Below are 12,362 nucleotides of genomic sequence, written 5' to 3'. Positions count from 1 at the left end.
AATTGCATCTATATACAGGCATAAGCAAATAGTTACTATCCCACTAGTTTCATTTTTATTGTGCAGGTAGGGCCCTGGTCTCACACATGACCTGTGCCGCTTAATAGCATTCATGATAAAAAAGATGGAAACTCGCTGTTCCTCTGGGGCCACTGTTGGGCTTTGTAAGAAACTCAGGTCTGTAGAAACCAGTTTTCTCATACTCAGTATGAGTGAAAGTAGTATATTTCATAAGTTTTCCTGTATTCCTTTCCTGGAATGGTTAGGAAATTAAATATCCATATTGCCAAGGAAGTGATGAAGCTCTACTCTTTCAGCAAACTTGAGTATGTGACTTTCTTGCATACGCTTCCTGATTCCAGTACATTTGTGCAATGAAACATTTGGATTTGCTCCGTGCAAACAGGTCTTCCCAAGTTGCCAGTCTTCATCAAGGCGGACATATCATTGCAGTTGAGATGTGGCAGGGATATGAGATGTGGTTGAATCTGGCCATCTTCTTTGACAGATAAGGAAACTGAGGCTCAGAGCCATGAAGTGAACTGCCCAAAGCTTAACTGTGGACTAGTGACACACTGATTGAGGGCCAATGTTCTTCTCACCATCCCTTTCCTTCCATTTTGGGCTAAATCGAGATTCAGAAAGTTCCTCTACTTCTCAGATAGAATTGAGCCACCTGTAATCACACTTTTTTTTTTTTTTTTGAGTATAGCTAAAACACAATGTTACGTTAGTTTCACGTGTACAACATAGTGATTCAACAAGTTTAAATGTTATGCTATGCTCATCACACGCATAGCTACCATCTGTCACCATACAAGGCTGTTACAATACCATGGAGTATATTCCTTCTGCTGTGCCTTTTATTCCCGTGACTATAAACCTCATGAACTTGGCCTTGGTTCCAGCCTCATTACCCCTTTTCTCACGAAAATTCTAAATCGTCAAAATAATAATCACCCAAGTGTAGGAAGAATGATTTGCAGGAAAGGCCCATGAAACTGTGAGAACATTAACTCCAAGGAGCTAACAGTAAAGCTCTCATTCCTGTGGAGAGAGTGAGCTTTCCCAGGAAAAGAGGATGAGCCAAACTCCCCAGGATATTTGGGGAGTCTAGAATGAACTTTGTGTCCGAGAACAGGGGTGCCACGTGAGAGCAGGCACATAGTGGCTGCCCATTTAGGAACAGACTGTGTCCTAGAAGTTCACTTGCTAGTCACTGGTTTGCAACTTGGAAGGCATTTTCCTCAGCCTGTCCATCTATGTTGTCTCAGGAAGAAGTCATGTCTTCAGCAACCCTTCCCTCACCTTCTAGAACTGCCCCTTCCAGTTCCCCGGGTGAAAACTCTTTTACTGAGAAATCTGCTCTGTAGAGGAGTCAAAAACATTTATGCTTCTTTTTCTTGGTATGGGCTTCTGATCTCTGTTAGATGCCAGCCAGGAAGAAGAAACAGGTCTAACAGATAGATGCCTTTGTATAAGTAACTGAAATCCCCTTTACCCTACCAAGGATGATTACGTTTTTGAACCAGAAATTTATGTAACTTAATTGATGAAATTTCAGATTGAGAAAGAAAGAAAGTGAAGACGCTGAGGGCATCTGGGGGTCAGAAATCTGGCACCTCCTGTGAGGCAAGCTAATAAGAGTTGAGAGCTCTCCTCACCCTATAGTTCAGGGCTCAGAGAAGCTTTTTCCGAGTGCCAAAGAGTAACTTCTCTCAGTTGCTCATAAGGCTTGTCTCCTGAGTGCAATGTCGGTTACACTTGGTGCAATGGACAGAAATGGCTTCCTGTTAAACATGTGATGAATATCTGAGACTTATATTGGATGTCAGGGGCTATTTCTATTTGCCACATTCCCTGTACATTAAGAAGGCGTAGATCTAAGCCTCAATCTCTATCTTCCTTTGAAAAAAAAAATATTGTTTTATTTTAATTTTGAATATAGAATTCACATGTTTATCACAGAAAATTTAAAAATTACAGAAAGACATTCATACACACACAAAGAAAATTAAGAAGAACTTACAACATCGTCAGCCACTGTTCACACCTTGGTACATGTTCTGCGGGTCCTCCTTCCTTTTTTCTTTCTGAGCGTATATATTGATTTGTAAATTGTTGTGATTATAGTTTTTTCAAACATAATTTAAAACCTTAATGTATTTTGAACATTTTTTCATTTTCTATTAAATGTATTTTGCAACAGTTTTTAATGTTAGCATTGAATATACATATATATAATGAATGTATATATGTATAAATGTATGAATGAATATTTCATACACATATTCATTCATATATGAATATATAAAAAATACAGCAATATACATATTGCTGTATAATTTATTTAACTAGACGATTACTGTTGGACATTTACACTGCTTTCAAGTTCTCAGTGGTATAAATAATGTAGCATTAGCTCTCCTCACACCAAAAATCTTTGCACACATGCCCCCTGCTGTGTCCTTAAGATGAATTTCTAGAAGTAGAATTTCTGGGTTTCTGGGGATGCCCATTTTTAACATTTTTGATACATATTGCCTAGTTGTCCTCTAGAAAAATTTGTACCCATTCATAATCCTACCAGTAGTATTTGACATCTACTTTTGATTGAGTTTCTAAATGTGGAGGTCATTCTTAGAAATGTTTTTGGTCAAGAAAGTTTTCTCAAAAATCCTGTGTGCCATGGGGCAAGCAAATATAAAGTAAGATTTTACATAAGTCATTATAAAATTTAGCTTAGGCCTTAAGCTAATTGCTTTTTTTAAGATGGGAATTTATTTCTTTCTGACATCCCCACATTTTTAGGATACATACTCACTCTGCTAAAATTAAAGTCAAATATTAAGGCACTGGAAAGATCTACAACAGAAACAAAAGCAAAATCACCAAACCTTTCCAGGGCTTGTCTGATGGGATTAAAAAAAAGAAGAAGAAAGAAAGAGAAAACAAAATGAAAACAAAAACCATACTTTGCTGATTTAATTCTTCCGTTTTGAGACTACTTGAGAAATACAATTTACTTCTCTAAAATCAAGAAAAGTTAAGCTCATTAGGACCTCAGCTCTAGAAAAAAGTACCAGGGGGAACTGTTTGACTAACAAATTTTTTTCAATTTAGTGATTTGCATACCTCAGTTTTCCCTAGCCCTCAGTAAGTTCCTTAGGGGATAAAATAATCTTACTGAATGAATTGTTGTGTTCGTAAAGTTAGGTAGCACTTCAAATTTTTAGATAGTGTTACATTTAACAAAATATGTGCTTTATTTTCAGTTTCAGTAAAAAAAAAAGGTAAATAATCCTATTGAGTATTTCTTGTTTATACAATCAATAACACACTGCATTAGAGATGAATTAACCTGAAGTAATTCAGGTAAATGAAAATGTCTGTAGAGGCACAAATATGACAGAATTAAGTAAACACAAGCAGATTTTCACCATCCTTTTATTCTCTCTTATCTGTGGACCTAATAAGCGTCCTTTTTGCCTTAGTTTCGATTAGTTCGATTCACTGCAGCTCATATTAATTTTCACTTTTTTTTTTTGTTGTTGTTGTTCTAATGTGTTTGGCAAGAACAGATTTTTGAGGTCTATGTTAAAATACAGGCTGACTCATTCGCATAGAGCTGTTGTGCAGGTTTTATTGGGGATAAAAGATGTGTTGCTGAGGTTGTCTATCACCTTCAGTTTATTTGAAAATAAATAAATAAATGAATGAACTCCAGGAGGCATTAAAGCTGTCCACTGACTTTCTTCTATTTGTTTCCCCAAAAATGCTTTGTTCACTTTGGCAGGATTGTGGCAGTTCTGTGCAAAATAAGACTTGATTTGAGAGTGTTTATAGGCCAGAGCTCTCTGATACACTCTGCCTTGCCACTAACTTTTGTGCCCTGCATGGCCTTAGCTTCAGACATGTCTCAGAGGCTCAGAGCGTGTGCTCAGAAACTGACATGGGGTATCAGAATCAATTAGCCCCTCTAGGAATTAAAAGCAAGCAATTGAATGCCTGTTAGCAATGATTAACCTTAAAAATATTAGCAATTCTGGGCAGATCCCTTTCCTTTCTGGAAGAGTGCTCTAGGCAGGCAGCATTCCCAGGAACGTTGTTTTCCAGCTATGTAGAAGCTCTCCTGGATGTAAAGTTCTGCAGGGGTCTTTGCTGTGCTTTTGATTTGGGGATGAATATTATTTGTATATATGAATCTTAGTTCTTCCTAGAAGGGTTTTCAGAGACCTATATGCCCTTTTCAGTTACTACCTAAACCCTCGGCTTAAAAACAAAACAAAACAAAAAAGTTTTCTCAATTATATAATGAGTACACAGATAATCTTTATTGAGTTGTTTTGAGGACCAAAATTGATTGAAATTTATCTAAAATGCTGATCTTATGTCAAGCTCTGGTAAGCTCTTCTGTAGATGTTTTCTTCTCCAGTTTTCTTTCTTTATAAGTTTCAGCCTTAAATTTGTTCTTATATCTCCATTTAAGTTTATAAAAACAAATGGGCCAAGATATTTATACTCATAGCTCTTTACTTCTGAGTTCTCACCTGTATGCAATAATAACATCAAAACAAATTGTCTTTGCTGTTGTCTGCTTGGGAGTTTGAGTTTGATTGTGTTTACTTTTTTTTTTTTTTTTCTTAAGGGGCAAATATCTGAGTAGAGTGGGAAAAGCCTATGGTTTGGGGACAGCAGTGGGGAAATGTTGCGTACTTTGTCAAATGTTTTTGTTGTAGAGTGGAATTATTCTCTTGAAGGTGTATTTTCTCTCTTGTTATCAACTGAGGCTAGATCTCTTGCCTTCACTGATGTTGGAGTCTTGGGAAACGTTAACAAAGCTAGTGGGGGGAGGAATTCCATTGGGGATGGAATCTAGGCTCTGTGAAGATATGGAACATTATGGGCACTCAACAGATGTTAATAAATACCTCCTTCTATTGTTGGGACAAAGTGGGGTTGATTTGGGTGTGAATTGTAATGGTTAGTGAAAGGACCTTGTACTTAAAAAGGGTGTGTTTGAAGGAGAAGAGGAATCTGGATATAAAGCAAAGCAGCATTGTTTTTTCATATCAAATTATTCTTTGTTTTTAAGGGCTGTCATCCCCCTAAAATTGTCAGCTCCCTTGTGTCCATGTCATATGCCTTCTTGGCAGGCCTTGCAATACGTTGCTGTGGACACAGTAAGATTTCAATAGGTCCTTGTTGATTGAAACCAAACATTTGGAAATCTTAGAGGCAGAGTTGACGAAGAGGTATGAGGAGGGCTGCAGAGAGAGAGGAAGAGAAAAAACAGTCAAGGCAGAGAGAGAATTAAATATAGAAACTGCCTGGGAAGCCAGAAAAGAGCAAGGTTGGTGAGCAACTAACAATTTATGTTCTCCTGAGAAAAGGAAAAAAAAATGGACAGGAGAGAATTTTTAATCTGAAGAGCTAATTAACCAAATTATAAGACCTCAAAAATATCCCTCTCGTTAGAGTTATAATTTTGAGACTTAACCAAAAAAAATTGTGTCCCAAGAATCTATTTAAACTTTGAATTGTACAGTAATAGAAACTTGAGGGGAAATGCAATATGCTGTGGTTTATAAATCTTTTCAGTATTTTGACTCCTAACTAACCCTCTTTGTGATGATGAAAGAAAAAAAGAAAAAAATGTATATAAAACTACCTGTGGTTTCAGTGAATGTGCTGATTTGATTAAGAAAAAGTGGAATTAGGTGGCCAAAAGATGAATAAGAACACTACAACAGCACAATGTGAGCAGGTTAAAATATCAAAAACAATAATATAAAATATTCCAGTGTAAAGAACTTCTGCTAAATGTGTGAACATGATTTAAAAAATATATATTTATCAATATCATATGTACAAAGTATACATTTTACAAATATATAAATATATTATAAATATATGCATAATGAATGCCTTGCATTCGATGAACGCAATTAAAAGTATCAGAGAAAACTCACCACAGGGATCACCTGACAATAATTAATAAACATCCACTCTTCCTGGTCAAGTGACCAATATTATTTCACAGTTGACTGTGTTGAAGGTTGAGCCAATGACCTTTGCCCTGAATTTTAATAATTTACTGAAGTTTTACATTAAATCGGAATATAATTGGGAAGAAAATTAGTGTTTCTTTGTGGGGAGTGCAGAGTAATGCCACTAATTGCAGGTATAAAAGCCTTCCCGAGGTTATATTTTCCTGTTCTTTCTTGACTTAGAAAATTAAAACTACAGTAATTTTCCGCTATTTGTAAGAGGGAAAAACATGCCTGTGAAATGTATTCGGCTAACTGAAAATGTCAAAGCTTTGGGCCATCTTTTTATGTCCAGTAATGACAAACTGTCAATTTCATCACGATTCAGGAATTTACTGGCAACTTGTTGCAGATATCAGACTCGAAAAATACCTTCTAACACATGTGGTCTGAAAAAAGAAACTGATTTTTCTTGTTTGTTTGATTTTCCTTCCTTTCCCTTTAATCTTTGAGCAACTTTACTTCTAAAATGCGTTACAGCAAATCACCATTTCTTTTTTCTTTAGAAAGAGATGAACAAGAGAGAATGCATTAAATTAACCTTAGTAGAACAGGAGATTAAATTAATAGTGCTTTAAAATTATTTTTAGATACCTGCGGGATTTTTTTTTCAGAGAAGTTATTATCAAGGAAAATAATTGAGCTGATTTTAAAAGTATATTAGGTTTAAAATTTCATTAAAAACACATATATTCACAAATCTATGTACCATGTGGGCCTCTCTCTGGAACTGGGAAGGGTTAAATCAGACCACTATGGTGTTATGGGAAGTGTTTTTCAGTGACATCTAGTACCTTAAGTTTGTTATGTATTCAATATGTATGTCATCATAAAACAGTGCACCTGCATTAGTCTTCACTGTCTCAGAGTAGAAGCTGAGAAATTAAAAAAAAAAAAAAAAAATTAAAAAGCTCCAGAAATGAATATTCTTGCTAGTAAAGTGTCAGTATTTTTCCCTTACTCCACGGACATTCTTGGTCTCAAATGCAAACTGCACAACCCAGGCACTAGGGTTGGAATCCAGTGTTTATTCAAAAAGGCACCCTAAGGCAGCTGGAGTGGAAACGCTACATGTATGAAAAAAAGGCAGCCGGGAAACTCAGCTGATCTGGGCACAGCAGCAGCAACTGTATTTACTAACACTTGTTTTCTGGGAGCCTATGAGAGAAATGGAAATAATTAGAAAGAACCTGAAAGGGTGGTATTTTGTTCCTTGTTTTCCTTATAAGGAGCAAATCAAATTGCAGTAACACTTCGGGAGCTGGTATTCCCTACTGCCACGGGGACAGCTGATTCCTGGGAGGGGGACTTTGTTTATACCTTAACAAATACAGCCGGTTTTGTTGATTAAACAGCTAAAAAAAAAAAAAAAAAAAAAATCCTTGCCCCATTCTCTGCTTTCAAAGACTTCCCTCTATTAGAAAATGTCTCATAAAAATGCATCATGTGATAAGCTCTTGCTTTAGTCCCAAAAGGAGCTTGAGTCCACTGGAGGTCTTAGAATTTGAATCCTTAGGGAGTACACGTTTTAGGAAAAGAGTATAGTTACTCTGTCATGAAACAGGCAGCTTTGCCACTTGCTTGTTTTGGAAGGAAAATAAATTAAAAAAAAGATTGCAGGGGATTTTAGTTATTATATGGCCAGGGCTCCGTTTAGAGTCTGTGGCATTCAAAGCTGGCTTTGGTCACAGCATGATGCTTGAAGCCTCCAAAAGTCCAAGTGCTTCCTTTCTTTCTTTCTTCTTTCCGTTTTTTTTTTTTTTTTTTTTTTTTCAAGCGTTACTTCACTGAGGCAGAGGGCTGCCTTTGAGTGACGTCACGAGTTTGAGCAGCAAGCTGCACAGGAGAAGGGAGGCTGGGTGAGTGACAGCCCAGCCTACTTTTTAATAGCTTTGTCATGTGACTGGGGACTGTAGTAAGACAGGTGCCTTCAGTTCACTCTCAGTAAGGGGTTGGTTGCCTGCATGAGTGTGTGCTCTGTGTCACTGTGGATTGGAGTTGAAAAAGCTTAACTGGCGTCATTCAGGAGCTGGATGGCGTGGGACATGTGCAACCAGGACTCTGTATGGAGTGACATCGAGGTGAGCTGGGGCTGGGCTGGGCATTGTAGGACTGGGGCTTCCCTCCCTCCCGATGCACTGATTCCTGTAAGGGGGGGAAGGGCTTGGACAAGGAGAGGCGGCAGAAAAGTAGCCCGGGCAGGAGCTTTTGGAAGGGAATCTCAATCTTATCTTAACTCCAATAAGTTTGCTATTTTAAGGTGGCTCTGAGCTCCCTTGAGCAAATCAAAGCTTAGCTGCTGTCACCCGTATCTGTTGCAGTTGGAAACTCTTTCCATGTGCCTTTGGCTCTGTTTCTACTCATATGCAATATTTATGCTCTAAGATATTGATATGAATCAGAAGCTGAAGTCTTTCCAGTGGTGTTTAGTGGCCCGGTTGGAAAAATGCCATTTCTATTTATAATAAGATGAAGATAAAAATATTAAAATGGATGTGCTCAAATATAGTCAGTTTTGACTCGAGTCCGGATTTTTTTCCCCCTCTCTCTCTGTTCATCAGACAGAGAACTCACAAAATCCTAAATAATCCTGCTAGGCTATTTTAGATTGCTTTCCCCACAGCACACAAAACAATGAAGCTGATTCCCTTAAAACACCTATATGTGGTTGAAAGATTTGGCCAGCAAATAAAAAATATATCTCTGCCTTACAATGCAAGGTTTTCCATTAGCGTCAGTGGCAGGGAAGCCAATGGTTAAATCTCTCTGTACCACGGAGAGCTGCCTGAAGCCGGAGAGAGGAGTTTATGCAAGGCTGTGTGTGGGGCTGCTCGCTGCTTGTGTAAAAATAGACGGCAATACATCAATTCCACAGTCTCTGCTGGCCACAATTCATACAGGGGGAGAAAAGCAAGCCGTTTCCTCATAATCTCTGGAGCCTACAGTGACTAACGGGGGGACGGAGGACTGCGGCGTGTTTGCATTCAGCACAACGGAATGTTCTCGGAAAGTTTGGGCAACTTGGGGAAAGAAGCTAAACTTTCTGTGGACCGCGATGAGATGGAGCCCAATTGCATTGCACGGGGGATCAGAGCTGCAAACAATGACTCTCTCTGGCAGAGGGCTGCTGCTAGTGCTTCCTCTGGGTAGCTGGGGGCACGTAGGGTGAGGGGGAGGATCGGCACCACACGTGATTTGATTAAATAAGATGTCCATGTGGTGCAGCGATACACATCTAAAGTGAAAATAATTTGGCCGGGGCCGTCTGCGAACGCATTTCTCCTCTCTAGCGAGCCATGCCCTGCGTTCTTAACTCTTTACCAGGATTTGCACATGTGGGCTCGGCTTGCCCTCTCCTGCCTTGGCAGATGGTCCTCACGGATCCTGAATGTCCTTATCTTGTCGTGATTTCTTGGTAAGGTGGGAGAGATCTGGATGATTCGTATGTCCTGTCGCTCTTAGGAGTCAGGGTTCCAAGTGGCTTGGAGTCCTGATTGTCTTGGAGGAGCCGGAGCGTCCTGTGTCTGGTTGTCTGGCTGGCAGTGTGGGGCTCAGCTGCTGTAGTTTCATTTTTCCATCATGTATTATTCCTGATGCTGTTGGGAGGGGATATGGAAATATGGAGGATTTGTTTTAATCACTGGGATTCCTGCAGTCATTTTCAAGGAGGCATCAGAGCCATTTAGAACAGGGGCCCTTTTATGTTTTTCTGAAGGAGGTGCGTTCCCGGGCTAAGCGTCCAGCCGTGGATTGAGTTGTTGGTAGGCTGAGACTGGCCAGTCGCCTCTTGCACCGGAGGCAGTGAGCTACTAGAAGCTCTGCCTTTGCGGTGGCAGCTCTGGGAATCACCTCGGCCAGTCTAACATATTACGAGCAGCAGGTAGCAGAGGCAGCTTTCATTTTTTGAATCATTAATGTTTGCTGTCATCCTAAAACGTATTATGCCCTTTTGCACATAATGACAGGACAGCACAGTGGTTAATAAAGGCCTATATCACTGTAGCTACTCAGAATCCCCAGTGTTTCACAGTTTAATGAAGGTGATGTACAATAAGGTTACCAAGATTGATAGAGACAATTCACATGACACGCACTCCACTAAGACTTGTCATTCTTTACTGCCTCCCGCCCTGCTCCTTTTTCCCTGTCCTCGCTAATTTTTTTCCGAAGAAGTAAGAATTCTTTTTTCATTAATATAATTAATGTGGCCACGTCCACTCTTTCTTCTCTCTCCCTTTAAAATTTACCATCAATGGCACAAAAACCTCCAAAAGGTTAATGGAGAATTATACTTAATTATGATGATTCATTATCATCAGTGCAGTTAAGCTAATTTATTGTCTGCTCCTTAACTAAGAGAAAAGTCTGTTGGGGTGAAAAAACGTACAATAATTAGCCTTTTGTGTTTAGTGACTGCTTTATCCTCTTAAATCTTATTATAAAATTAAGGCTACAGTTGGGAAATAGCTGTCATAGTTGCAAAGAGGCAGTAGAATGCGTCTCTGTAATTGCGATACAGCACACCTGTTACAGATGTATAGGGAAGCAGTAAATATCAGCATGTCAGATGAGGACAGTTACAGGGCTCGGACTGTTAAGTCTGGCATCATCCAAAGGCCAAATATAAATTAATAACAGGAACACCTGCTACCACTAATGTGTTTTAGATTATCAGGATAATGCCACATTCAGAAACCCAGATTTTATTAGCATGTCAACATTGGCAAGAGCACATGCACATTTTCAACCGTAACATAAGAGCAAAAAATGAGAGAGAAGGAGAGGACAGGAAAGAAGTGTGTGAATTACAGCCCAGCAAAATGCCAGAAATTAATCTGGTCTTTTTAATGGTCAAAAAGTTACTTAAAAAAAATGCATGTTCCCGAGAGGGTGCAGGGTTTTGAACGAGCCATGACCTGGAGAAAGCAATGAAGGAGAAAGACCGCAAGAAGTTGCTCACCAATCCATAAGGCGTTCCAGCATTCCAAAGCACGGTTCCTAAGGTGTGCTCTCCACAACAGGAACTTAAGCTGGATGGAGAGCTCCCACATGATTTCTACCCTCGTTTGATTTCTCTGTTGCCGTTTTTGCTGTTGATGCTTTTCTGGTTAAGGACTACCCCTCAATGCAATCCCAGTGGGTTTTGCACCATTGGAAAAGTTATCCCCTGGTCTCTGGATTGATCGTGCTGTAGAAGAGTTAACACCGTGTGTTTGTCCTTGGAGGATAAGCAATGTGGGCATGTATGGAGCCTGAGAAGTGTCACACCCATAATAGAACGCAAACATTGTACCAAAAAAAAAAAAAAAAAAAAAAATCTCCCCAGCCCGGCCCCCGCTTCCTTATAAACCTAGTCAAGTATACCGATCTGCAACTCGGGGCTACCTTGGATAATAAAAACGGAATGACCTATAAAATGATAAGAAAAGAGTTAGGTGGAGAGCTTTGCCTTTTCTTTTTGCATTCCCTTTGTGCCCGCCGTTTGAGATCTCACTGGGGCCTGGCGGTCTTAGGGAAGAATCGCAGTCATCTTCAGGCTGCTCCTAGCCTCCCCTTACCAACTGCTGACTCCATTACCCAGTCCCTACTTCTCAGCATGGTGCTTATGCTCCCGCTGCCGCATATGACCCGTGTAATGTCGCCTGCCAGGGATGACAGGGGTCCTCGAGGGAAAAAGAAAAAAATCTGCATAAAACTTATTTTATTCAAAACCTAAATGTCAAGTGGGATCTTCAGCTTCGTGCCCAGCTGCTGCCTGGATGTGAGCAACTCCACAGCATCTCTCCTGACCTTGGAAGGTAGGGCCGTGAGGGTGCCACCTCAGAGAGTGTGTCTACTGATGTAGAAACCTTGGTTTGCAGGTAGATAAAGTCCTGTGGCTTGCCATCCCAGGTCCCTGCAGTAGGAAACTTCTGCAGGGTTCTTCACAGGATGCAGTGAGGAAACCAGCAGTCCGATGGCCAATTTGAGGTTAGGAGACCATCTCTTCCCTAAGGTGGCCCACTTTTTTTTTCAAAAAGCCATAGTGTGGGACAACTGAAAGGCCACCTACTCCACGCAAGGAAGTGGAAGACTGTGTCAGTCTGAAATAGTCTTGCTGACAAGCAGCCCAGCCATCGTACAGGCTATGTTAAACCTCTCAGTGGATTTAAATCATGTAAAAACTCCAAAGAAAAAGAGTTCTTTTGAATTCACTGAGAGCATAGTTTAAGAGTACATACATGATGAAAAAAATATAATTGTGGAGTGCTCTAGTGGTTTTTCCTTTGTAGCTGTCAGGCAATCCCAACCACACATGCACATACACACACA

The 12,362-nt window shown here is 39.8% G+C and overlaps 1 protein-coding gene across 4 annotated transcripts in view; it reads left to right on the top strand.

Annotated features, from left to right (window-relative positions):
• PPARGC1A (PPARG coactivator 1 alpha) overlaps positions 1 to 12,362 on the top strand; it is a 662,229-nt gene that overhangs the window by 554,176 nt on the left and 95,691 nt on the right. The window contains exon 1 of one of the 4 annotated variants that reach the window (XM_059381765.1): positions 7,973 to 8,131. The exons of 2 other annotated variants lie outside the window; for them this stretch is intronic. In XM_059381765.1, coding sequence (XP_059237748.1) covers positions 8,084 to 8,131 — 48 coding nt within the window. In that variant the 5' untranslated portion in view covers positions 7,973 to 8,083. Of the gene's footprint in view, positions 1 to 7,972; positions 8,132 to 9,310; positions 9,466 to 12,362 lie in introns of those variants that run through there. One more of the 4 variants, XM_059381771.1, reaches the window with a different exon arrangement.

Source organism: Mustela nigripes, chromosome 1 (assembly GCF_022355385.1).
Source record: "Mustela nigripes isolate SB6536 chromosome 1, MUSNIG.SB6536, whole genome shotgun sequence".
Lineage (NCBI taxonomy): Eukaryota > Metazoa > Chordata > Mammalia > Carnivora > Mustelidae > Mustela > Mustela nigripes.
The sequence above is the reverse complement of the archived record's forward strand: the minus strand, read 5'-3'. Positions and strand labels throughout refer to the sequence as shown.